This window comes from Dasypus novemcinctus, chromosome 10 (assembly GCF_030445035.2).
Source record: "Dasypus novemcinctus isolate mDasNov1 chromosome 10, mDasNov1.1.hap2, whole genome shotgun sequence".
Classification (NCBI taxonomy): Eukaryota; Metazoa; Chordata; class Mammalia; order Cingulata; family Dasypodidae; genus Dasypus; species Dasypus novemcinctus.
This window is the reverse complement of record NC_080682.1, coordinates 43,414,727-43,441,847: the sequence shown is the minus strand read 5'-3', so window position 1 is coordinate 43,441,847 and position 27,121 is coordinate 43,414,727. Positions and strand designations below refer to the sequence as shown.

The 27,121-nt window shown below is 40.9% G+C and overlaps 1 protein-coding gene and 1 non-coding gene across 3 annotated transcripts; one reads left to right on the top strand and one right to left on the bottom strand.

Moving 5' to 3' along the window:
* Positions 1 to 863: 863 nt before the first annotated feature.
* MTCH2 (mitochondrial carrier 2) lies at positions 864 to 21,689 on the bottom strand. Of its 2 annotated transcripts, XM_004457981.5 has the most exons (13): positions 21,345 to 21,689; positions 19,488 to 19,572; positions 19,202 to 19,308; positions 11,918 to 11,944; positions 11,662 to 11,724; positions 9,897 to 9,954; positions 9,524 to 9,575; positions 9,007 to 9,066; positions 7,028 to 7,121; positions 6,038 to 6,085; positions 5,224 to 5,291; positions 2,477 to 2,552; positions 864 to 1,145 (listed from the first exon to the last, which is right to left on the bottom strand). In XM_004457981.5, exons 1-13 carry the CDS (start codon positions 21,660 to 21,662, stop codon positions 1,059 to 1,061), a joined length of 1,143 nt encoding a protein of 380 aa, XP_004458038.2. In that variant the 5' UTR covers positions 21,663 to 21,689; the 3' UTR covers positions 864 to 1,058. The 2 variants fall into 2 exon arrangements, with proteins under 2 accessions (XP_004458038.2, XP_058162193.2); XM_058306210.2 differs by lacking the exons at positions 11,662 to 11,724; positions 11,918 to 11,944.
* A 998-nt stretch (positions 21,690 to 22,687) lies between these two features.
* LOC111764016 (U6 spliceosomal RNA) lies at positions 22,688 to 22,790 on the top strand. The gene has a single exon (XR_002796731.2). It is a non-coding gene; the product is annotated as a U6 spliceosomal RNA (small nuclear RNA).
* The last annotated feature ends 4,331 nt before the right edge of the window (positions 22,791 to 27,121 follow it).

Below are 27,121 nucleotides of genomic sequence, written 5' to 3'. Positions count from 1 at the left end.
AGCAAGTTAAGTGCTACTCATTTGGCAACATTCCAGTCAATTATTTAAACAAATGAAACCATATGTTTTCCATCTTATAGCATTTTAACCTGCTTTTACAAGGTCTGAGTAAATAGGAATTTTATACTTGAGTTGAATTTTATTTCCTCCGAAAGTGATTTTTTTGCTCCTATAAATGCCAGTCAACATGCCTAACTGAGGGTAGGACATGCAAGGTGTTCAATATTCTAAGAGTCCTGTGGCCTTGACATAAGTTTGCATCATCACATAAGGTTTTCAAAAACCTTCCAAGGGTGTAATTAGGAATGAAAACCAAACTACTCACCTTCTGCAACAACAACAAAAAGGAAAGAAAAATGAAAACTGAGGAACAAAAGATTATATATAAGCAGAACTGTATGATAATGTAATTTAGGGACTGGTAAAGACAGCTCTTAGAGGAGGGGATTATTGCGGTAGTATTTACTTTTCAGATTTTATGTGAAAATAAGAACTTCTTCTTGGAAACACAAGTCTTTATACTTCCTTTCCAAATCTTGCTTACTGTCTGTAAGTGTCCTTCTTTGAGGTATGAGAGACAGGGTTAATCAAATGTATTTAGAAGCATTTAACGGGAGGCAGACTCTAGTGGATGCTGCCTACTCTTTTTAGGGCCTGCTGAAGAAAAGGTGACACATAACCGCCTAGATAGTTTCTATATAGTTTATCTTTCTTCTTGGGGTTCTACTTTTCATTTCACAAAACTTTAAACTGAGACGCAAATCACACAATAATCTGCCTGCACCTTTAGGAAAATGCAACTTTTTTTTTTCCTGTTTAAGTAAAATAAAAGTCTGAAGCAAAAAGAGTCTGAAGAACAAGTATCGGGGGAATCTTGATATATTATGCTATGTGGGGAAAAATTTAAAAAAAAAAGGCAGACACCAAACACCTCCATTTTCCCAAGATTAAATGATTATTAAAAAAGCGCTCCACACTGTATAGAAATCAACATTCTCTCCCATAATTCTGTGCATCTGGGACTATAGAAATGTCACTGTCCCCCCCATCCCACATCTTCAAATTAACATTCTCAGGTCACAACAATAAGTCTTCCCAAAGGGAACTTTCCGGAAAAACAAGCTATTTCCTCGGCTCATATTTCCCTGGAAAAAAAAAAAAAAAAGTCTAGTGTGAAGATGAGGTCAGCCAATCCAAGTCAGTAGGGAGATTCAATTGGATATGCTTCTGTGAGGTGGAACTAAAATGATCAGGACAGCCCTGGGACCACTACAGAGCAGGAGTTTTTATACTTTGAATCAGGTTGAGCACTTGTGGAACTAACTACCAAACTACAATTCTGCCTAATGGAGAAGGCAAGAATTTCTTTCATACTTAATAAGAATGCTCAGTTTGGATTCTGGCTCTCCCACTTGCTATCTGGGTTACCAAATGAGTCAACATATGTCAAATGCTTAGAATATATCTAATAGCAGGGGGTTAGTCAGACAGTAGTTAAAGAAAGGTCATCTTTCCCTTTAACTGGGGATCATAAGAGAGTGTCCAATATCAAGTATAAAACTCAGTGTGCAACCCAGAATGTTCACATTAGGACTGCACCAAAATAATTCAAGTGTTCTAGCTTGGAACTGCAGAAAGGCTTGTGGGCATCCACACTGAGCAAAAGCAATGACAACAACACTTAGGCCTTTTCAGTCCGAGGTCAGGCTGGTGAAGCGTGGGCTCTATGAACAAGGCCCTTTCTCTATGTATTACTAGTGCTACAAATTAAAATGCAACAAAAGCTTCTTCATACACTTTTTTCCATAATTTGTTTAAAAAAAAAAAGGCTTCCCATTTTAACTGATGGTCATTTCAAGTGATCTCATGCTAAATTTAGCCCATAGTCCATCCATTATTTTAGTTTCCAATGCAGTTTTACCTAGACTGATCAACAATTTTTGGTTGTAGATGACAGATCTCACAGCAATGACAAACAATGCATTGAAACATGGACAGAATCATCCACTAACTGTAGGCTAGAAGTGAGAGCCCAGCTCAATCAATACCATTATCACAGTCTGTCATAAACAAACATGTTCTTAATTCTTGGTTTCCTCGTCTAATATTGTGGGAAAATACTTGAATATATAAGGAGATTCTAAGCAGTTAAAAAAGAGGTTGGGGAATAAAAAAAGTTTTGAAATCAAGACCATTATTTTAACAATCCAGACAATTGTTCACCTGAACCCTATTTGCAACTTGAATGTGATACACAAATGGCTTCCAAATCACATCTAGGGATTCTTACTTTTTAAATTATCCCTGCTGATGATTTTTCTAAGCATCACATTTTATTATTATGCCAGAGTGATACATGGGACATTCATTGTAAAGGGTACCACCCTCAGCTAAAGGCTGAGTTACAAGAGTTAACCAGGGATTCCAGAGACATTATTTAAGAAAGCAAACATAAAACAAATTGAGAAAGAAATACCTCTTTTTGTAGCATGCACCAACAATCTATCCAAGAAGTATATATTGGGGAGTAAGGAGGAGATCCACCAGCAAGCCTGAAATAGAAAAAAGGATTAGCTAAAAGAGGCACTTTTAGGTCCTAAAGAAAAATTATTTTGGAACAGGCTAAAGACTGAACAGCCAAACAGGATTTCTCCTCTATACTTAGGTTGTTTTTTTTTTTTTGGTTTATTTTTTTAAAGATTTATTTTATTTGCCTCCCCCTCCCCAACTTGCACTTGTTGTCTGCTTTCGGTGTCCATTCACTGTGTGTTCTTCTGTGTCTGCCTGTCTTCTCTTTTCATCTTCTCTTTAGGAGGCACTGGGAACTGATTCTGGGACCTTCTGACATGGGAGAGAGGCACTCAATTGTTTGAGCTATGTCAGTTCCCTGGTTTGTTGTATCTCTTAGTATTTTTTTCCTCTGACTCTTTTCTGTTTTCTCATCTTGTTGTGCCAGCTCTCCACGTAGGCCCACTTGCCTTCACCAGGAGGCCCTGGAAATCCAACCTGGAACTTCCTATGCGGTAGATGGGAGCCCAATCACTTGAGCCACATCCACTTTCCTATACTTAGGTTTGTTCTGTTGCTGTTGTTATTAATTAATTAATCTCTCTCCCCTTCTCCCCCCACCCCAGTTGTCCATTCTCTGTGTCTATTTGCTGCATCTTCTTTGTCCGCTTCTGTTGTTGTCAGTGGCACGGGAATCTGTGTTTCTTTTTGTTGCGTCATCTTGTTCCATCAGCTCTCCATGTGTGCAGCGCCATTCCTGGGCAGGCTGCACTTTCTTTCGCACTGGGCAGCTCTCCTTACGGGGCGCACTCCTTGCATGTGGGGCTCCCCTATGCGGGGCGCACTCCTTGCGTGCATCAGCACTGCGCGTGGGCCAGCTCCACACAGGTCAAGGAGGCCTGGGGTTTGAACCGCGGACATCCCATGTGGTAGACAGACGCCCTAATCACTGGGCAAAGTCCGCTTCCCTATACTTACGTTTTGAATCAACAAATAAACAGAAACTTCTCTCAGTTACATATTTTCTAAAAATCTAGGTTTTTCATTTGTGGACAAATGAAACTCTAGAACATAACAATTACATGAAAGAGCAGGGAAAGGGGATTTAAAAACAGTGGGGAAGCGGATGTGGCTCAACCAGTTGGGTGCCTGCCTACCACATGTGAGGGCCCGGATTCAAGTCCTGGTGCCTCCTAAAGAAGACAAGCAGACACCCACGCCCGCTGCATCAAGCTAGATGCCTAAACCAGTGGATGCCACAGCCTGCGGGAAGTGGATGTGGCTCAGGCCACTGGGCATTCACCTCCCATGTGAGAGGTCCTGGGTTCGGTTTCCGATGCCTCCTGGAGAAGGCAAACAAATAATGAGCAGACAGATGAGAGAACCATAGGTAGGGAGGGGGATATATAAAACGAACTAACTAAATAAATCTTACAAAAAAAAACCAAACTAATTGTGTTCATAAAAGATCTAAATATTACAGTGGATATAAACAGTGGCAACTATATGCTCCTACTCAAGTATAAACCACAATCACTTTCTCTCTAAAAAAATTCTAAGGAATAATAAGGCATTGAACTTATCCTTCAAGTACACTCTGGACTAAAAAGTGGTAGCTGCTCCACAAACTCACAAAACAGGATGTAATGTGATGGTCAAACTCTACTCACAACTTCATAAAGCTTCCTATTTGATATCTTGCCTGAAAACAACGACATGTCTAATGGCATACTGTGTCAGGCATGGAGTACTAGAACAGAGTTTTGAATTCAATCAAGAGGAAAAACTTCTATTCAACTTAATAGGGTTACTTGGCATCTTGATGCTGTGCATGCTACCATCTGCCTTTTCCAACCAATACAGTGAAAGATTAACAAACTTCAATCTCACTTTCTTCATGAAGCCCTCTAGGAAAAACAGGTACAAGCTGCCATTTAATCCCTGACATACCTATTGTATCTTTCTTAAACAGGGATATAAAGATTTAAAATAGAGATATGAAAATAGAGTAATTTGATAATTATCTTTTTTAAGATGTGTTTTATTTATTTCTCTCCCCTTCCCCCATTGTCTGCTCTCTGTGTCCATTTGCTGTGTTCTTCTGTGTCCGCTTGCATTCTTCTCATGCGGCACTGGGAAACTGTCACTTTTTCTGTTGTGTCATCTTGCTGCGTCAGTTCTCTGTGTGTGCGGTGCCACTCCTGGGTGGGCTGTGCTTTTTTCGCATGGGATGGCTCTCCTTGCAGGGCACATTCCTCGTGCGTGGGGGCACCTGTACGTGGGGGACACCCCTGTGTGGCATGGCACTCCTTGCACATAGCAGCAATGCGCATGGGCCAGTTCAACACGTGGGTTGGGAGGCTCAGGGTATTGAACGCTGGACCCTTCATATGGTAGGCGGATGCTCTATCAGTTGAGCCACAACCGCTTCCCTTGCTTTTTTTATTTGAGGAGAGGGCCTAAATTACTGGCAAGTGCATATTATTATTTATAATATGAGATATATTTATTTTTGCCTCTCTATTCTAAAAAAATGACTTCAGGTAGTTTCTTATAAATTAAAGCTGCTGCTTCATGGGACATACAAAGGGGAAAAAATGAGGAAATATAGTAGTAACATCACTGTACTTTTCTTCCCCAAACTTCCACCAGGACTGCTCTGCCTGTGAGGCATATAGGTAGACAAATACTAGGATAAAAATGCAAGGCACTTACCCACAGTTGTTGACAGCCATGAGATTAGAGACAAGCACAAAGGGATAGGTCAACATACTGGCAAAAAACTGTAAAATGGTAAAAAGGACAGACAGGTTACTAAGTAATTCCTAGTTTTCTTTATTCTCTTCTTTCTCCTCTCTTAAAGGCCTAGACATTTATGTTTGTGTGGTCAAAAACTCCAAAACTGGTTTTGCTTTCACAGTATCCCAGGAAAGACTAAATTATACATTTTTGAGCCTGGAGATGGTTTTTCCTCCTAGCATATCACTACATCCAACATTCTTAAAAAAAAGGCTAGAAGACTTTTCTTACCCCATGATTGAGTTCTCAAATGAAAGTGAAGTATATTACTCAAGAGAAAAAATAAATACAACTAAATACAACAAAGCATTTCAAAGCACCACTGAAGAAAATAAGAATATCTTGCCAGAGAAAATAGAAACTACTTTAAAAGTCAATGTTCAAAGACTCCATGATGATTAGAGGGTCAAGGTCTCAAGGTAAGATCAGCAGGACACAACACCATGCAGCAAACCTGAGAAGAGGGACAGAGCTGCGAGGAGCAATACCCATACCTCCCTGTGAAAGCTGAACAGCACAGAATCACGCGAGCGGTTGTTGCTATTACTAGGATTCAGTAGCCAGAGGCAGGAACGATGGATTAGTCTTACTTCTGACAAATATTAACATATTTTAGGTAGATTTTCCAGGAAGACAGCTGTTTGCTTTAAAGTAGTGATAACAGGGGCCAGATTTAACACACACATACACAATTATTCCCAGAAGGTTAAAAGAATAAAAAATAACTCACTCCTGTGACAGCTTGGGAATAACTCTTCATTTCATTCATGGTAGAAACCTAAAACAGAAAAAAAGCCTTTATCAGGAGTAAGAAAATTAAGCTTATGTTAAAGTTAGCTGTCCCCAACCAGGTCAATATAGTCTATCTCTATATTATCAGTTGATAGTTTCAAAATGAATTTTGATAATAAAAAAATAAAGTATTATAAGCATAAAAAGGTAGTGGTCAAAATAATCAATTTGATCCAAAGTTAACTGACAAATTCATACTAGAAAAAGATGGTTTAGAAATAAATGTTGTAACCTCAATTTCAAAACCAAAAGAAAATGAGATTGGCAAACTTTTCCCATGTCCTAGAAATATAGTCCCTGGAAAACTATATTTACAGTATGTGTAAGAGACAATTCAATACTTACATACCTAACTTTATACATACAAAACACTTTGGAGAAGATCAGTCTGTATACTCAAGAAGCTTTCATGGATTTAGTCAGACCCTTTGGTGAATTCTATTTTCCACCAAGTAACAGGGCTGTCTGTGTACAAAGAAGTCCCCAGCTTGCTAAAGCAGAGGAAACATTATTTCTAGACAGGGCTAATTCTCAAAACCTCCCAAGCTGAAGTTTCTAGAAAGCCCAAAACAGGAGTTCCCTTACCACTAGATTTGAAGACAATTCCTAGACACATACATACAACTATCCCTCAGCTTTATGTTGTCCTCCAAAATTAGATACCAATAAAGAAGTGATGTACTTCTAGCAGAGATAAGGCTGGATCTCTTGGGCAGACTCTGCCACACCCTAACATTTTAGGTACGTCTTCCTCTAGTAAACAGCATGGATCATTCTATTAGCCTTTGAAAACTTGACTGATAATTTTTAGCTATGTAATTGTCAGGTTGGTGCATAGAAAACTGTTATCCTATTTTTAAAGCTAACCCAGCTGCCCTCGTCTCCAATAAACTCAGTCCCAGCACATCTCATCAAGGTCACAACCTACCCCACTGTCCAGTGCATAGGTATTGACGAGGTAGGCCAGTGAGTTACAGAGCCACAAAGAAATGATGTCACCTAGGAGGCGAGGAATAAGACCCCTACGTGAAGAAACAATAAAAATAAAAAGAACCAAGAAAAGTGATCAGTGAAAAAAGATAATTACTCCATACAAATACTTCTCAAAGAATCAGAGATTTCAAAACGTTCTAGGAAACTGAAAAGACATTGAATACCAGGTTCCAGTTCTCATACCTAGTTTGTTCTAGTTAACATGGCTGTATCAGAGGTTGAGCTCTAACGATCTTTTTTTTAAAGATTTATTTATACCCTCCCCCACCCCCATTGTCTGCTCTCTGTCCATTTGCTGTGTGTTCTGTGTCTGCTTGTATTCTCATTAGGTGGCTCTGGGAACGGATCCTGGGACCTTCTGGAGAGAGGCGATCATTCTCTTGCGCCACCTCAACTCCCTGGTCTGCTGTGTCTCTTATTAACTCTCCTCTGTGTCTCTTTTGTTGCATCATCTTGCTGTGCCAGCTCTCCACGTGGTCCAGCACTCCTGTGTGGGGGCAGCACTCCTGCGCAGGGCAGCATTCCTGCGTGGAGCAGTACTCTGCACAGGCCAGCACTCCACGTGGGCCAACTCAGCCCACGAGCCAGCTTGCCCTCACCAGGAGACCCTGGGCATTGAACTGTGGACCTTTCATATGGTAGACAGGAGCCCAATTGTTTGAGCCACATCTGCTTCCCTCTTATAACTTTTGTTCCCATTTTTAATATGTGGGTCAGCTATCCTCCTCTGAACTATGCCCAATGGCTCACCTTACTATTAGTAACTATAAGTATGGAGACCAGAAGTTTGCCAGGTACTTTGGAGAAGACACTTAAACACAATTTTTGCCAAACTATGTAATGTTCACATTAGGCATGGCAAAAGATGAGAAAAATTCCCAAGTGTGAATGGTCAAAGCATAGATGAGATAGCCAAGAAGAGTGGTAAGAACCTTACTCCACAGCCTGAATACTATGGTTCAAATGACAGTTCCATCATTAATCAGGAACGTGACTAGCAGCAAATGGACTTCCCTGAGCATCAATGTTGTTGTTTTTTAATATCTAAAATGAAATAATAATAACTGTCTTGCCTATCTCACAGGGTGTTTTATGATACTTAAAATCAAGTGTTTGGGGAAGCAGACTTGGCCCAATGGATAGGGTGTCCGCCTACCACATGAGAGATCCATGGTTCAAACCCTGGGGCCTCTGTGACCCGTGTGGAGCTGGCCCATGAGCAGTGCTGATGCGTGCAAGGAGTGCCGTGCCACGCAGGGGTGTCCCCTGTGTAGGGGAGCCCCACACATAAGGAGTGCGCCCCGTAAGGAGAGCTGCCCAGCGCCAAAGGAAGTGCAGCCTGCCCAAGAATGGTGCCACACACATGGAGAGCTGATGCAGCAAGATGACGCACCAAAAAGAAACACAGATTCCTGGGGCCGCTGATAAAGATAAAAGTGGTCACAGAAGAATACACAGCAAATGGACACAGAGCAGAAAACGGGGGGGAGAGGAGAAGGGGAGAGAAATAAATAAAAAATAAATCTTAAAAAAAAAAAATCAAATGTTTGGCAACACTTGGAAAATTAAAATGCACCATTTAGCTAATAATCTAATGTTTTTGCTAATAAAAAAATGAGGGGAGTAGCCTAAGTTCTTCCAAAGTTAACTCAAGGGAATTTAAAAATTTAGAAAGGTAGAAACTTGAGTGAATATTTGCTAAAACAAACAAAAGCCTCATTATAAATGTTTTAAATGTCTGGAATTACATATTTCGGACCTTTAGAACCAGAGATTTAAGTCATAAGGGGCCTAATAGAGCTTAATATAAACTAAATCCCAAGAGAACATTTTTCTCAAAGATAAAGACTGACTGTAGTTTTTATTAAAGCTCTCCATTCACACAAAAATTACAGACATACAACAGGTACTCACGCAAAAAATCCTAGGATGCCTTCTTCCCTATAGATGGTTACTATGGATTCACAAAGTCCACTAAGTAATCAGGAAGGAAAGGTAAAAGACATTAAAATTATTTTGAAGATACATAAAAAATAATTTCAATGATTACTTTTGACAAGGTCAAATTTATATGTCCCTCACCGCCTTACTTTTCTAGAACCTTTTCACCCTGCAAAGACAGTTGAACTTGGAGACAGAAATGAAGATACTACTACCTAAAAGTGTAATCACATGGAGTCAGGGTAAATCCCTGCTCCAGTGGCTCTGCAACTGACATTGAGCTACTGGGTAGGCTTCTAAACCTGCCCAAACAGGTTCCTATTTATTGCTTTTTGGTCTGTGTGTGTGTGTGTGTGTGTGTGTGTGTGTAGCAAATGGTTTAAGATACAGAATTTATTCTATAAACTCTAAGGCATCATACAAATGTAAAGTAGTAGTATAACAGTTTGGCTTCAAGAGATCTTGACTACTTGAGAACAAAAACACTTACCAATATTTGGATTCTCTGCCAATGAATTGAACCATAGATCTTAAAGTGATCACTGCAGAACATAGAAAAGATTTTTATCTTACCTTAAAACAAAACAAAACAAAACAAAAAGATTTAAAAATCTACGGAGTGGGGAGTGAAAAACGAAACAAAAACTACATTGAGACAAATGTGGATAGCCCTGGAAAAAATTGGTTTTTGCACCTAAAGACACTTTGCTATCTGGATAAACTGGATAAAAGCCAAAGCAAGCAAAAACATGCAGGTAAGGCACATTAGCGGACTACCATGTTAACCTATCTATAAGGTAAAAAGAGATAAAGTTATAAAAAAAGATAAGAAATCATATTTCAGTTATCAATTACAAACATACCATGAAAGGGATGTGTGATGAGGGTAGCAGCAGAACGAGCCATCATCTCTCGAGTTGTCTAGAAATAATCAACACACACTTCTGAAATCTGAATAAATGATGCTGAAATTCTTGTGAGAAGGAATGTGAAGGGTATTATAGTACATAATAAGAAAGTGAGGTCTACAACACTCCTGCCCTGGAAGTAAGAAGAGCAGCTTGAATGGGATTCAATATACTATACTGGCATTTTACTTAGATCTCTATGTTCTATTATAGTTACTTCTCAAAATATCTCTGCAAATATATTTTTCTTTACAGGTAAAACAAAACAAAACAAAACAAAGAAACAGGGAGAGTCATCAGCAAATAGTCACAGAGGTGGAACAAAACTATGAAGCGTGCATTTAGCTTATTAAGTTACTTTCTCACTATGCATGATTTCAGAGCCTCTGATATATATATATACCAGACAAATGTCAGGCTCTATTTAATCTGTACCATCATCTCAGGGAGAACAGAGCAACTTTAGTTTGTTTCATGCTCACACCCTACAATGTGGAGCATCTTAGAGCTGCTATATTTACCTTACTTTATATCTTTTTAGTCCAGGACTAGAGGCAGTACAGAAAGTTAAACTACAATACTTGGAGGTAAATCCTTGGGTTGTAAACACAGCAGGTCTAAGTGTCAATCATTTTTACATTTAAATATTATCTTCAGTCACTTAGTTAAGACACCCCTCATCTGCCCTCCAATAGTTTTGAGAAGATCCTGAGGGACAGGATGGGCTAACTAAAGTTAAGAGAACACTAACTACATATTAATACATGTATACTTACCTTTAAACAAACTCAGCTCATGAAAATTTACAGAAAACAGCTGATTTATCTGATGGCTACACCTTTAGTAAGGTTTGCTTTGAAACACCTATTTTATTTTATTACTATTATTATTATTTGTTGTTGTTGCATCATCTTGTTGTGTCAGCTCTCCATGCGTGTGATGCCATTCCTGGGCAGGCTGCACTTTCTTTTGCGCTGGGAGGCTCTCCTTACGGGGTGTCCCTACGCGGGGGACACCCCTGCGTGGCATGGCACTCCTTGCGCGCATCAGCACTGTGCGTGGGCCAGCTCCACATGGGTCAAGGAGGCCCGGGGTTTGAACTGCAGATCTCCCATGTGGTAGACAGACACCCTAACCACTGGGCCAAGTCCGCTTTCCTGAAACATCTATTTTAGAAAGCAGCATTTTCTGGAAAACTATGACCTCATTTAAGACAATCAGATAATGTAAAGTATAAGAAATAAAGTCTTTCTGAAAGCCATAAATACGAAGTCAGGCATGAAAAAAATTCTAATGGTAGAAGATGGGGTGGGAAATGGGTGACAAGGAACATTTCCCCAGCCAGATTGTTACAAAAGCACTTCTGGATATATAATATCCAGCACTCAGAGGGCTAGGCCACTGTTTTAGCAATTTTTCTGTGCGTGCTAGAGGTTTTCAACTTTATTAGAAGACTTTCAGTAGAAAACTTTTCAATTTTAAAGATGAACTAAGTGGGCAAAACGAGATTACTTTTTGGTTAATTTTGCTGAAATGCATCTATTCCAAACAGCAAGGACTGCTTCTCTCTATGTTGTACACAGAGTAAAGCCCAAAATAAAGGCTTAATTTCACTTGGAACAAACAATGAGCATACAGGTCTGATGAATTTCCTTCCACAATTACCACACTGCGTACATTAGATTTAGGGAGAAAATGTAGGCTATAATTTGGCTCTTACCTCCTTGATAACTCGGTCAAAGGATGATGACACTTCTTTCTGTACATTCCCAGTTCCTAATTCCTAGAAATCACAATCGAAGAAGACAGAGATCCCCATGGTTTTAAATTGGACTGTTTAAACTGGCAGCCACCCCATATGCCAATATTCACTGAGATTAAAGGGAAACTGACTGGTTGGCCCTTCTCCTAAAAAGGACCCAATAACAAAAATAACTTGTAAGGGGCAGGGACCATACATATCAGCTCCAACGTACCTCAACCTTTTCACATTCCTGGTAATGCTATAGAAGAAACAAAAAGAAAAGTAAAGGTGATTAGGGCTACTACAATTGTCATATAAGATAAGACAAAAAATGAAAACTCTAACTGGCAGAAAGCAAAAGAGCTAATTTTTTAAAATTTTGCTGCAAACCTCCAATTAACTTCTAATTAATCAACTGGAAATGAGCTCCTCTAAGCTGAGAATGTTGCTGAGTTTAATATATTGGTTAGCTGGAGATATAAGCAGATGTTCATGAAATCTTATTTAAAAAAAGAAAAAGGGGAGTGGATGTAGTTCAATGGTTGAGTGCCTGCTTCCCATGTACGGGGTTCTGGGTTTAATCCCTGGAACCTCCTTAAAAAAAACAAGAACAACAACAACAGTATTTACTAAAGTACATATTTAACAGAAAATAAACTGGTAAAAATATAGCCCAAGGTTCCTACCCTTCTTGTGCAAAAAGCAGGACCAATACCAAATTAAGGCAAAACTCTTTTCTTCATTGTACAGAAGAACAGAGAATTGGTGCTGAGCCTGAATAGCTGAAATCGCCCCAGTTTTCCTTATGTATCATCTGACTGTTTCTAAAGCAAGCGAGGCGGAAAAAAAAGAAGAGAATACCATCAGAGCCCAGATTATATTGGAAGAGGAAATATTATTTGTGGGATACTTTATTTATTTATAGTTAGGCCAGTAATAAGAATTTATTTGGGAAATGGGGAAAGAACAGAGCTTACTGAGAAATGGGAGAGAAAGACAGAAATACACACCAAGATTTGGTGCAGGGCCTCTAGGCAGAGAGCCTATCTGTGGGATACTTTAGAAATAATTTCTAAATATGCTAGACTTTTAAAATTAGACAACTTTCTTTGTAAAAAAGAATTGTTCTTTTGGTTTTAATTTTTTTTTTTTTTTTGTAAAAAGAATTGTTGGGGGAAAAATCACAGGCAAGTGAACAAAGGTCAAGATAAAGCAAAGTTATGACTCTGGCCAAATTCCAGGTCCTCTGCTAAAACTCATTCTAATAGTTACAGGCCTATAAAATTTCTCACTCATTTCTAGACTTTGTTTTAAAATTATTCCCTGTCTTTTCTATATTAGTCTGAACAGAGTTCAATTTAATTATTTTTCAGATACACATAATTTTTGTAAAGGTTTACAGTTTCCTCAATCCTGACTAGGTCTTTCTTCCTTACTGGAGGTGACTTTTGACACTAATTGCAGTACCTATTATACTTCATCTGGCTACACTGAAACACATGTGCAGGGTATTTTGTTACCTCAAATTTGTCTTACTTTTCTTTTACAGAAAGGAATTCGGTTTCAAACAGTAATTTCACTTTCACTTTACAGCTATACATAAACCTTTTTGACTAGATAACTGTTTTTCCATATGTAAATCTCACTTAGGCAACAGAATCCAGAGCAGTGAAAAAGAAAGCGCATTATCAATCTACCAAAAACAATCTAACACGTCCATTAGGACTTCATCATTTTGACCTGAAAATGTGCGTCTAGATTCAATTCACAGCTATGACAAGTACAAAGAATACAAAACAATTAAAGGATGAAATCAAGTCTCAGCAGGGTCTCACTGACTGCCTCAGTAAACAGTACCTCAAACAGCGGGGCTCCTGGGAGCTCTAGAGACACCCATACATAATAAGGAGGGTGGACAATCTCAGGAACTCGGCACTCTGTCAGTGGACCTTAATTTGGCATTTATGCTCCCCAATGTAACAGAGTTAGATTCATTTATATTTTCCCATGTGTAGCATTATACTTATAAAATATATGTCCCAGAGACTGAAATCTTTGGTCTGTTCATGTGTCAGCTGAGCCCTGAATCTCAGCAGAGTTGCAGCAGCTACTCTCCATCATTGGACTCATCCAGGACAATTAAAAAAAGGAAGATTATGGACAATGCCCATCCTATAAAAAAAGAGTATCTACAACTGCAAGCAAAAGTTTCATTCACCTGCCTCATGGGATCTAAGCCCCTTCTCAATTAGAAAGAGCGGGCATTGCCATCCAAAATTCCACAAGACTGGGGAATGAGAAATGGATTAAAGTGAACTTATTATTATTTTAGCAATGGAAGAACTTGTATCATTGATATAAAGGCAGTGGCACCTGAGGTTCTGAGGGGAAGAAGGAAGACCAGGTGTAACATGGGGGCATTTTCAGGACATTGGAATTATTCTGCATGACTTGCAGTATCAGATACAGGCCATTATACATTTTGTTAAAACCTATAAAATTGTGTGGGCAATGTGTAAACAATAATGTAAATTACAGTCAGTGGTTAGTAGCAATGCTTTAATGTGTTCATCAATTGTAACAAATGTACCACACTAATGAAAGATGTTGTTACTGTGGCAAAGTGTGTGTGTGGGGGGTATATGGGAATCCCCTATATATATATATATATATTTTTAAACCTTTATTTTTATTTCTCTTCCCTTCCCCTCCCCTGTTGTCCGCTCTGTATCCATTCACTGTGTGTTTTCCTGCGCCACTTGCATTATCAGGCAGCACTGGGAAACTGCATCTCTTTTTTGTTGCATCATCTTGCTGCGTCAGTTCTCCGTGTGTGTGGTGCCACTCCTGGGTGGACTGCGCTTTTCTCATGAGGGCGGCCCTCCTTGCGGGCTCCACACCTTGTGCATGAGGCACCCCTACGCGGGGTCGCCCCTCTGCATGGCACGGTACTCCTTGTGCGCGGCAGCACTGCACGTGGGCCAGCTTACCATACGGGTCAGGAGTCCCTGGGGACTGAACCCTGGCCCCTCCATATGGTAGACAGACGCTCTATCAGTTGAACCACATCCACTTCCCCCCTATATTTTTGATGTAACATTTATGTAATCTAAAGCTACTTTAAAAATAAAATATATTAAAAAAAAAAAAAAGATGAAGTCACTTCCAAGGGAGGAACTGACTAAAATAGACCTCTCCAATTCAAATCAATGATGGCTGGGAAGCAGATTGGCCCAATGGATAGGGCGTCTGCCTACCATATGGGAGGTCCACAGTGCAAATCCTGGGCCTCCTTGACCTGTGTGGAGCTGGCCCATGCGCAGTGCTGATGTGCAAAAGGAGTGCTGTGCCACGCAGGGGTGTCCCCCGCGTAGGGGAACCCCACACACCAGGAGTGCACCCCATAAGGAGAGCCATCCAGTGTGAAAGAAAGTGCAGCCTGCCCAAGAATGGCGCCGCACACACGGAGAGCTGACACAAGATGACGCTACAAAAAGAAACACAGATTCCTGGTGCCGCTGATAAGGACAGAAGCAGTCACAGAAGAACACACATTGAATGGACACAGAGAACAGACAACTGGCGGAGAAATAAATAATAAATCTTAAAAAAAAAAAACCAAAAAACCCCAAATCAATGATGGCTAAAGAGAATTTAAAATCTAAGCCTTAGATCATGGCATTGGATAACGAAATCATAATTTGCTCTTTAGATGATAAAACATTAGAACTGGGGGAAATGCTAAAGCCTAAAGATGTATATTGAGGAGTATATGAAATACTATTTATTTATTTATTTATTTATTTTTAAAAGATTTATTTATTTATTTAATTACCCCCCCTTCCCTGGTTGTCTGTTCTTGGTGTCTATTTGCCGCGTCTTGTTTCTTTGTCCGCTTCTGTTGTCGTCAGCGGCATGGGAAGTGTGGGCGGCGCCATTCCTGGGCAGGCTGCTCTTTCTTTTCACGCTGGGCGGCTTTCCTCACGGGCGCACTCGTTGCGCGTGGGGCTCCCCCACGCGGGGGACACCCTTGCGTGGCACGGCACTCCTTGCGCGCATCAGCGCTGTGCATGGCCAGCTCCACACGGGTCAAGGAGGCCCGGGATTTGAACTGCGGACCTCCCGTATGGTAGACGGACGCCCTAACCACTGGGCCAAAGTCCGTTTCCCCTATTTATTTTTATGGTCATATAAAGTTTATAAATAATCCTGCAAACATACAAAGAAAACAACCAGGGAAGCAAATGTAGCTCAACTGATAGAGCGTCTGCCTACCATATAGGAGGTCCAGGGTTTGATACCCAGGGCCTCCTAACCTGTGTGGTGAGCTGGCCCATATGCAGTGCTGCTAGGTGCAAGGAATGCCGTGCTATGCAGGGTTGTCCCCCACATAGGGGAGCCCTACACGCAAGGAATGCATCCCACAAGGAAAGCTGCCCGCGCGAAAAAAGTGCAGCCTGCCCAGGAGTGGCACCACAAACACGGAGAGCTGACACAGCAAGATGATGCAACAAAAAGAGATATAAATTCCTGACAAGAATGCAAGCAGACACAGAAGGATACACAGCGAATGGACAAAGAGAGCATGGCGGGGAAGGGGAGAGAAATAAATAAAAATAAATCTTAAAAAAAAAAAAAGAAAATAACCACACTGTGTGCAATAACTTCAAACTACATCAGCCATAAATTACATAATTTCTGTATAATTCATGGACTTGGTCTTAGATGCATTTATCTTCAGCCAAAAGGGTTTGGTTTCATTATTTTAGTGTTCCATTTCCAACATTCATACATTTTCAACTTGATCATATATAAATTCAAACTATTGATGGAAAATTTACTACATCAGAACCACTATACCAGAATCTCCTTGGATGACTTGTTAAATAAACTACAGATTGCCAGGCTCCATCCCTCGTGTTCTTTATTCACAGTAGGTCTGGGGTAGGACCTGACGATTTGCATTTCTTACAAGTTCCCAAGTAATGCTAACCATCCAGGGACCAAACTTCCATAACCACTGCACTGTAGTAATGAGGTAATAAATCATTATGCGGTTTCAAAAGTTCAAGTACTTTATAAAAGTTAAGATCTTGAACTTGTAACCTAAATTAGCAGCCAGTCTTAGACATTAGTTTTTTTTTTAATTGTTTATTTATGCTTCTCTTACTCTTTTTTAAAAAAATTTATTTATTTTATTTATTTCTCTCCCCCCCGCCCGTTGTCTGCTTTCTGTGTTCATTCGCTATGTGTTCTTCTGTGACCACTTCTATCCTTATCAGTGGCACTGGGAATCTGTGTTTCTTTTTGTTGTGTCATCTTGTTGTGTCAGCTGTCCGTGTGTGCGGCGCCATTCCTGGGCAGGCTGCACTTTCTTTTGAACTGGGCAGCTCTCCTTACGGGCGCACTCCCCGTGCGTGGGGCTCTCCTATGCAGGGGACACCCCCACGTGGCACAACAGGGAGTGTGGCAGGGCACTCCTTGCGTGCATCAGCACTGCACACGGGCCAGCTCCACACGGGTCAAGGAGGCCCAGGGTTTGAACCACTGACCTCCCATGTGGTAGGCGGACGCCCTATCTATCCATTGGGCCAAGTCCGCCTCCCAGACATTAGTTTTTTGCGTTGTAGTAACCTACTTCTACTTGGTCTGTTGTTTTTGAACAATTTTGAATTAGAATTTGAATTAGAATTAGAACAACAATTTTGAATTAGAAATCAGCAAAAGCTATAAAAATGAATATAAATATTCATTTTGAATTTGAATACTGCATACCATTAATCGGATTTGCATAAAATACAATTAGTTTTGAAAGGTTCCTATGCTCTAAATGCGATTTTCTCCTTAAAATATCTTGAAAACTATAGTTATACCTCTTTTGAAAAGACTAGTATCTAGAAGTTTTAAAAGGCGCAGAAAAAAGTATTGAATATTTTTAAAATGTTTTAAAAGTCTGAAATTCTATCTCTCCCATGAAAAGCAAGCATAAACTATAAAATGAAATACTATTTAAATGATCAATTGGTAAATATTTGTAACTTATCACATGTGATATATAGGTTGTATTATATAATATACATTTGGTTAGCACATACTGCTACATTTTTTGAGTTATAGCACAGAGCATAACACATCCTTGGTGCGGAGACAGAATAACAAACTAGAAAATCTATTAGTCTTACATTCGCATACCCATACTCATTCTGAACGTCTGTGTTCTAAGCAGTATAGAAGTCTCTTATTCATAACACCTTTACTATATTGTAAAGGGCAATTCTGCCTGCAGAACAACTTTCTAAACACTAAGACTGCCTTAAAGGTTAACTCAGTTTGACCTACATTGTAATAGGTACAACTGAGAAACTAGTAAAAACTAGAGTATATTATAAGCTTTAGCATTTGAAGTAAAAAAGCTGGAGAAACAAAAGAAGGATCACTAAGAAAGAATACATAACTTCGATGTTTTCAAAAACATTTTATGAAACATCTCCAACACATAAAAAACTTAAGAAAATAACTTACCTATGTATCCACCACCTAAATTAAACAGATGCTAACATTTTGCCTTTTTTTGCTTAAGACTCTTCTTACAATAAAATGTCACAGATATAGCAGAAGTCCCAACCCTCATCCCTCTCCCTCTTCCCAAAAGTAACCACTAGCCTGTAGGTGACATGCCCTTTGGTAAGGTTTTTTAAAAAAAAAAAACAACAAAAAAAACCTTTAAAATTTATGAAAGATAACACATATATAGAGTGCACAAAACATAATTGTACAGTGTAATCAATAATTAAAAGGCAAATATCCATATAGCCATGACCCAGGTCAAGCAAAGTGATTGCCACTATCCTAGAACCCCACCCACTCCCATCCCTCTCCCCAGAAATAATCACTATCCTGACCTGTATGTTTACTTTGTTTTTAACACAGAATATTTCATGAGGGTAACACCAGAAATAAAAGGAAAATAACTTCAGGAAAAATGTATATATGTTTTAGTCATCTTCCTTCCTACTTCAAAGAAATAAACTGAGTCATATAGAAGACCAAATAAGTAAATGTATTTAATTTAGGCTCAGAATGACTGGTTCAGAGGAAGGTCATGTAGATAAAATCAGTTCATTCATTTTTATAAGAATTTCCCTCATTTCTTAAGAAAAATCTAAGACCATGTATTTCTAGAAAATATTTTTCGAGAGAAAGAAAGGCAAAGGTTTCTTTGAACCTGCTTTTGATCCATAAAGCAAACTGTGTGTAAAAGGTCATCTAGGGGAGCAAATATAGCTCAAGTGGTTGAAAGCCTGCTTCCCATGTAGGAGGTCCCAGTTTCCACCCCCAATACCTCCTAAAAACAAACAAACAACAAAACAAATCTCATTGGGGAGCAGATGTAGCTCAGTAGTTGAGCACCTGCTTCCCATGAGGTCCTGGATTCAATCCCTGGTACCTCCAAAAAAAAGAATTATTAAGAAAGATCATCTGAATCTATGAGAAGACTCCTTTATTTTCCACTTACCTGTAAAACTTTACCATGGACCACAGTTCCAAGGGCTCCTGAACACAGTCTTGGAACTAAGCCTGTGAACAACCCACACTTGCCATCAATGCTGGCAATGTGCTGGGCTAAGAATAAGAACAGAAGTCAGAGATGTAAGCACTAGTCAGAAAAAATGGTTACACAGACATTTCAAACAAACAAGCTTTCTTTGCCATCTTAAGAATTCTATATGTTTTCTTTCAGTAACTCCTGCCTATCACAGTCATCAATACCATCCAATTCCAAATAAATCAAAGACACTTACCATAAGAAAAGAGACCAGGAAGCTGACATACTTGCCGCCCAAAAATATTTCGTCCTATTGTTGGAGGAAGAGGCTCATACCCCACCTTTAAAAACAAGAGAATATATCAATACTAAGCAATATTCCCGAGAATGCCTTGGTTGCAAGGTCTTAACTAAAGAACAAAATTAGGATTATAATTTTCAACAAAAGTAAAAAATGTCTATGTTTTCAAGGCAATGATGAAGTATCATCTCATCAGTGTTTTTATTCTGTCAAATGATAAGGCTGGGTTTAATAAATTCCAAGCTTCCTTTTGGTTCAAGTTCTATTAAGAATCCTGAAGCTGAGATAAATTCTATCAAACTGAGAATAGAATAAGAGAACTTTTATATTAGGAAAACTACAGTTTACTGAGGAGGCTCAAAAATATTTTCTAAAGAAAATCTAGAGCATTTCTTATATTTGGACAGAACAAGAAGACATCCACTAAGCCAGCATCAACTGGATGCTTATCTAGGAAGATAATCAAAACACTCATGTGAACACAGATAAAGGTAAATAATTACAAGCTAAGTTCATGTTAAAGGAACAAACTGTCATTAGCAATCTAATGAAGGCTGTTTTAGAGATAATGATTATCATTTAATTCCTAAAATATATTCAGGATTTTTACTGCTAAAGGATACTTGAGGGAATGAATGCTGTAGGATATGGTTTTGACTATTACTGCGACTTGTTCAATTGAACAACTTTTGTCTCATCTCCCTGAAAGCACTTCTGTGCAATTATTTTTAGTATTTGGGGATTTCACCAACCCCCTGAGATACTTGGCTATAAAGACACATGTTGTGAAACTGGATTAGGGATATTCAAGTTTTTGATTCAAGAGCCATGAAAGCCACTAGAAAATCCTGTTTCCTCGGGAAGTGTTTAGTAGTGGGCGCTTATCAAATATACTGCACAATGCTGTCATCTCGGATGCTATCTAGCCCCAAACATGCCAATTCCTTGTTTTAGACATCATACTACATTTCAATCAAAGCCCTTGTTCTGGGTTCACGTTAATTTACAACAGCCTTTTACATATAGAATCATCAGCTACTAGCCTATGAATATAAAATAACAGCTGGGAATTATTTTACAGTAGATCAGAAACTAATATCTATGTTTAAACTCGCTGAAAATCTTTCAGCTGAGCTGATTTCCAGCTCAGACAACTGTGATTTTCACTGTCGTGAGCTACACGGACTGGAGAGCTCTCAATGAATCCTTCGGAAATTTGACTCGGCAACCACTTCATTATCACTTCTGAATGAACTCCTTGTGTTTATCTGGGTAACTGGTGCTAAAATCTCGGAAGAGAAGAGCAGCAGTAACAGCAGTTAAAGGGAAAAAAAAAAGTGAAAAAAATAAAATAAAACATGGGCTCTATGGACTTGGACCCAATCAATTCTTCAAAGAACTTCCCCTTTAATTTCAAATTTGTCTTCGACTGAGTTTTTAATGTGTTCAGTTTGAGATTTGGTGAGAAGCATGGGGAAAAGAAGTGACTGCTAATTCCAGAGGGGAGGGTTGGGAAGACCTCAGCGGCGAAAGGCCAGGACCAACCTCAAGAAAGAAAATACAAAGTTCAGAGGAGCCACCGGACAGGGCGGAGTGGCAGTTGGCTCCGTGAGAAGGAGCGGGCCTTGCAGCCGGTTGGGGAGGCGAGACCTCGGAAAGGCCGCGGGGCGGTGGAAGTTGTCCCTGCGGCGAAGGAAGGGGCAGCAGAGAAGGAGCAGCATCTCGGGGGACGGAAGGCCCGGGAAGGCTGGAGCCGATTCTCAGGCGCTGTGGGCAGCAGCAGACAGGGAAGGGAAAGGCGACGACTCATACCTGGATGAGCACCTTCACGTACATGAGCGGCTGGGACAGGATGGTGAGACCGGAGCCCAGGAGCACCTGACTGGCCGCGTCCGCCATGATGGCACCCGCGGACGGACAGACAGACGGAGCCACCGAGCCACCGAAGGAACCCCAGGTCACGTGCCAGGGCAGCCGGCTTCTCCGACCCGCCCACAGCACCCGCGCATGCACGCACTGGCGCGCGCCTTCCGTCCCGGCCCCGCCCCTTGCCCCGCCCAGAGAAACGGCGGGTGCTCGCGAGCCGGCGCGGGGGTCGGGGCGGGGCTTATAGGTTAGGGGCGCCTGCATTTGGTAATGGGATACGCGCCCTGCGCCGCGGCCATTTTCTTTGGCGCATGCGCAGGCTGGAAGTGTCCGGAAGGTGAAGGGGAATGGGTGTGGCAATGGGGCTGTGTGACCCTGACTGAGAAGGCAAGGTCAGAGAAAAAAAAAGAGAATTGAAAGTGCTTTTCCTCTACGCTTGCCCTTTGTACATCATTAAGATAAATAAGGTCCAAGGAGTGTTCATCGCCTGTGGCATAAAACTTAATGGCCAACAAAAGCTATATGTCTGTTATTGAATAATGAATCAGCGTGTTGCCATTCATTCATTCATTCGGTGTCACCTCAGAGATGTCTTCCCAGACTATTATTTAAATTTACCTCCCCCTTTTTCCTACCATTCCACCCCGGAGTACTCTTTACCGTCTGAAATTATCTTATTTTTCTGTCTCTTCCGCTAGAGTGCAAGCTCCGTGAGTTCAGGAACAGTGGCAGCCTTTGTTCACTGTTGAATTTTCAGTGCATGGCACATATTAAGGTGCTCAATAAGTATTTGTTGTGTGAATGAATACTTCAGTGACCACCAGGCTACAGGCTATTTAAAGCAAAAACGAAAAAGGCATTGTTCCTGCCCATTCACCCCAGCTGACTCGTTCTCTATCAAACAACGTTCAGTGAGGCAGAATGCAGTGCAGAGATGAAATACCGATATTAACTCTTTGATTTTCAGTTTTTTAATCTAAATCAACCTCCCAGGAGTTATTATGAGTGTTGAGTGAAATTGTGTATAGGAAAGGATTTTTCTTTTTTCTTTAATCTTTGTTTTTGTTTTGTTTTTTAAATAGGAAAGATTTGTTAAAAACCATATATTGAAATACAAGTGTTAGTTTAATTAGTATTTCCCTATTATTCACCACAGTGGAAGGAAGGTAAGCTTTTTTTTTTTAAAGGAGATATTGGGAATTGAACCCTGGACCTTGTATGTGGGAGGTGGTTGCTCAACCATTGAGCTACTTCCCCAGGAAAGTAAGCTTTAAAGTACAACGGGATGCTTGCTTGGGCAGCACATATACTAAAATTGGAATGATACAGAGATGGTTAGCATGGTTCCTGTGCAAGGATGACACACAAATTCATGAAGCATCCCATATTTTAATCAATACATGTTAAAGTAATAAAAAGTTTTAAAAAGTACAATGGGGGAGCTGATGTGGCTCAATGGTTGAGTGCCAGCTTCCCACACATATGACATATGAGGTCCTGCATTCAATCCCTGGCTCTGGTACCTCAAAAAAAAAAAAAAAAAAGGAAAAGATTTAAAAGTACAAAGGACCTGGTCCAAACTTCAACTCTGTCAGTTATTAACTGAGTTACCTCAGGCAGATTGCAGAGCTATAAGAAATCTGTGGAAAGCGGACATGGCTCAACTGACAGTGTCTGTGTACAATATAGGAGGTCCGGGGTTTGGTACCCAGGGCCACCTGGCCCATGTGATGAGCTGGCCCATGCGCAGTGCTGCCATGAACAAGGAGGGCTGTGCCATGCAGGGGTTCCCCCCGTGTAGGGGTGCCCCACGCACAAGGAGTGCAGCCCACAAGGAGAGCTGCTCGGCACGAAAAATGCAGCCCGCCCAGGAGTGGCGCCACACACACACAGAGCTGAAGCAGCAAAATGACGAAACAAAAAGGGACACAGGTTCCCGGTGCCACCTGACAAGAATGCAGATGGACACAGAAGAACACACAGCAAATGGACACAGAGAACAGACAACAGGGGGAAGAGGAGGGAGGGGAGAGAAATAAATAAAATAAATCTTAAAAAAAAAAAGTTGCAGAGAAGGCAATAGTAATAAAGCCCAGAGGAAGAGGAGTGAATTTGCAGGTTAAAAGACTGCTGGGGAGGGAAGTGGACTTGGCCCAATGGATAGGGCGTCCACCTACCACATGGGAGGACCACGGTTCAAACCCCGGGCCTCCTTGACCTGTGTGGAGCTGGCCCATGCTCAGTGCTGATGTGCAAAAGGAGTGCCCTGCCACGCAGGGGTGTCCCCTGTGTAGGGGAGCCCCACGCACAAGGAGTGCGCCTCGTAAGGAGAGCCGCCCAGTGTGAAAGAAAGTGCAGCCTACCCAAGAATGGCACCACCCACACGGAGAGCTGACACAACAAGATGACGCAACAAAAAAAAGAAACACAGACTCCCTTGCCGCTGATAAGGATAGAAGCCGTCACAGAAGAACACACAATGAATGAACACAGAGAGCAGACAACTGGGTCGGGGGGAGGGAAGAGGAATAAATAAAAAATAAATCTTAAAAAAAAAAAAAGACTGCTGGGGACAGGAAGCAGATGTGGCTCAAGAGATTGAGCTTCCAACTACCACATGGGAGGTCCCGGGTTCGCTTCCCAGGGCCGCTTCCCAGTGCCTCCTGGAGAAGGCGAGCCAGACAGCAAGCTGGAATGACGGGCTGGTGCAGCAAGATGATGCAACAAAATCATGCAACAAGAGACACAAATGGGAAGCACAATGAGAGAGACAACAAAGCAGGGAGTTGAGATGGCTCAAGCGATTGAGCGCCTCTGTTCTGCATGAGAGGTCCCAGGTTCGGTTCCTGGTATCTCCTAAAGAGAAGATGAGCAGACACAGAGAGCACCCAGCTAATGGACACAGAGAGCACACAGTGAGTTGTAAACAACGAGGGTGGGGGATTAAATAAAATAAATATATTTTTTAAAGATTTATTTTTATTTTTTATTTCTTTCTCCTTCCACCCGCCCCCTGTTGTCTGCTCTCTGTGTTTTCTCCTGTGTCAGCTTGTATTCTCATTAGGTGGCTCTGGGAACTGATCCTGGGACTGTTCCTGAGTGAGAGAGAGGCAATTACTCTCTTGCGCCACCTGAACTCCCTGTTCTGCTACGTCTTCTTATTTTCTCTCCTCTGTGTCTCTTGTTGCATCATCTTGCTGCGCCAGCTCTCAGCATTGGCTGGCCCTCCTGCATGGGGTGGCTTTCCTGCTCTGGGTGGCATTTCTGCATGGTCCAGTTCTCTGCATGGGCCAGCTTGCTGTGTGGGCCAGCTTGCCCTCACCAGGAGACCCTGGGCATCAAACCCTGGACCTCCTATATGGTAGATGGGAGCCCAATTGGTTAAGCCACATTGGTTTCTCTAAAATAAATCTTAAAAAAAGACTGCTGGGGGAAGCAGATGTGGCTCAAATGATTGGGCTCCTGCCTACCACATGAGAGGTCCCTGGTTTGGTTCCCTGTACCTCCTAAAGAAGACAGTGAGCAGGTGCAATGGGCAGGTGTGGCATGATGATGCAATAAGATGACACGACAAGAGACACAAGAAGAAAAACATAATGAGAGATTCAACAAAGAAGTGAGCGGAGGTGGCTCAAACGATTAGGCATCTTCCTCCCAAATGGTGCCTCCTAAAGAAACAAGGAAGATGAACAGACACAGCAAGTGCAAACAACAAGGGGATGGGGAGAAATAAATAAATAAAACTTTTTTTTTTAAAGACTACTGGACTGGGAGGCAGTCTGATATGGGAGAAAGATCAAAGGTTCCGCCAGTTTTTGCTATTTCCAGTCCTGATTCTGTCCTTGCTATTTAACTACCTTGAATGAGTCATTTACCCACTTTGGGCTGAAGTTGGGGTGAATAAACCCTCCTCCTTCAATGATTCACTGTGATAAGTTTCAAAAGCAACTTGGTATGGTCTATACCTGCTCCTAGCTTTATTTTTCTCCCTAGCTTTTTATCACCTTCCAATATAGTATGTAATTCATTTTTTATGTGTTGTTTATTTGTGACCCCCTCCTCCACCAGAATATGAACTATGTGAGGGGAGGTGATTTAGTTTGCTCAGTCTGCCAAGCAAAAATGGGTTGGCTTTTAAAATGGGAAATTTTTTGGGTAAAGGTTTACAGTTCTGTGGCTGTGACGATATGCAAATCAAGGCACGATCAGAGATGCTTTCTCACCAAAGGCCAGCTGCTGTCGGACCCTGGAGTCCTGCCACATTGCAAGGCAAAATGTTTTGTACATAAATTTTGTGTATAGCTTAATTGCTAAATTATCTTTTTGTTTGTAATAGTTTTTTTCAGTTGATTCTTGTGGGTTTTCAAGCTATAGAGTCATATTATCTGCAAATAATTATTTTATTACCACTTTCTTTTCAAGGTATAAGAAATACTTCTTTCTTTTTTTGTTTGTCTCTTTATTTAATTGAATTGGTTTTTACACCTAGAAGAATATTAAATAGAATAGCAATAGTAGACATCCTTATTGTGTTCTTGACTTTAATGGAAATACTTCCAGTGTTTCCCTGAAGCATGATGGCAGTTTATCCAGTTGAGAAAAATATATTTTATCAGTTTAAAATATTCCTTTTTTATTGGGTGTTTTTACAAATATAAAATGATTGTTAAATATTATCAAAAGACTTTGCCTAGGTTTACCTGGCTGTTATGACAAATACCATACAATGGGTTGATTTAAACAATGAGAACTTATTCGGTCATGGATTCAGAGGCCAGAAGTCCAAAGCAAGGTGTTGGTTAAGGGGTTTGCTTCCTCCTGGGGCTGGCAGTGTTCTGGCTGGCTGACAATCCCTGGGTTCCTTGGTCTTCATGTCACATGGCTAGGTCCTTTTTTTTCTCTTCCAACTTCCTGCTCCTCCTCGTGTTAGAATCCCACTGTAAAACTGTCTTTGCTTGGTACTCTTTTGAGGGATTGCTCTTGGACAATGTTCCCTGTTGCTTTTAAGGCAATTTGTTTTGATTTTCCATCTCTTTTGATAATTTACAGTGTCTAGAAAGTTGTTTTTTTTTAAGATATATTTATTTTTCCCCCTTCCCCTCCTCCCACCCTGCTATTTTTGCTGTGTTGTCTTCTTATTTTCTCTCCTGTAGTATTCACTGGGATTTAATCCTGGAGACCCTTGTGTGGGCGCTGGCCTGCCACGTGGGCACTGGCTCACCACTCAGGCATTCGCACGGGCACTGGCTTGCTACGCAGGCACACCTTCTTTTCTTCTTTTTCACCAGGAGGCCCCAGGAATCAAACCCAGGTCCTCCCATATGGTAGGCAGAAGCTCTATCACTTGAGCCACATCTTCTTCCCTAGAAAGTTATTAATTTCACCCAAATTTTCAAATTTTTTCCATAGAGCTAAGCAAAGTATTCTCTTTTTATTTGTTTGTTAATTAATTAATTAATCCCCCCCCCATTGTCTGCTCTCTGTGTCCATTCACTGTGTGTTCTTCTGTGTCTGCTCGTATTCTCAGTAGGTGGCTCCGGGAACTGATCCTGGGACCTTCCAGAGTGGGAGAGAGGCCATCATTCTCTTGTGCCACCTCAGCTCCCTCATGTGTTGCGTCTCTTATTCTTTCTTCTCTGTGTCTCTTTTGGTTGCTTCATCTTGCTGTGCCAGCTCTCCGTATGGGCCAGCACTCCTGCGCGGGGCAGCACTCCTGCGTGGGG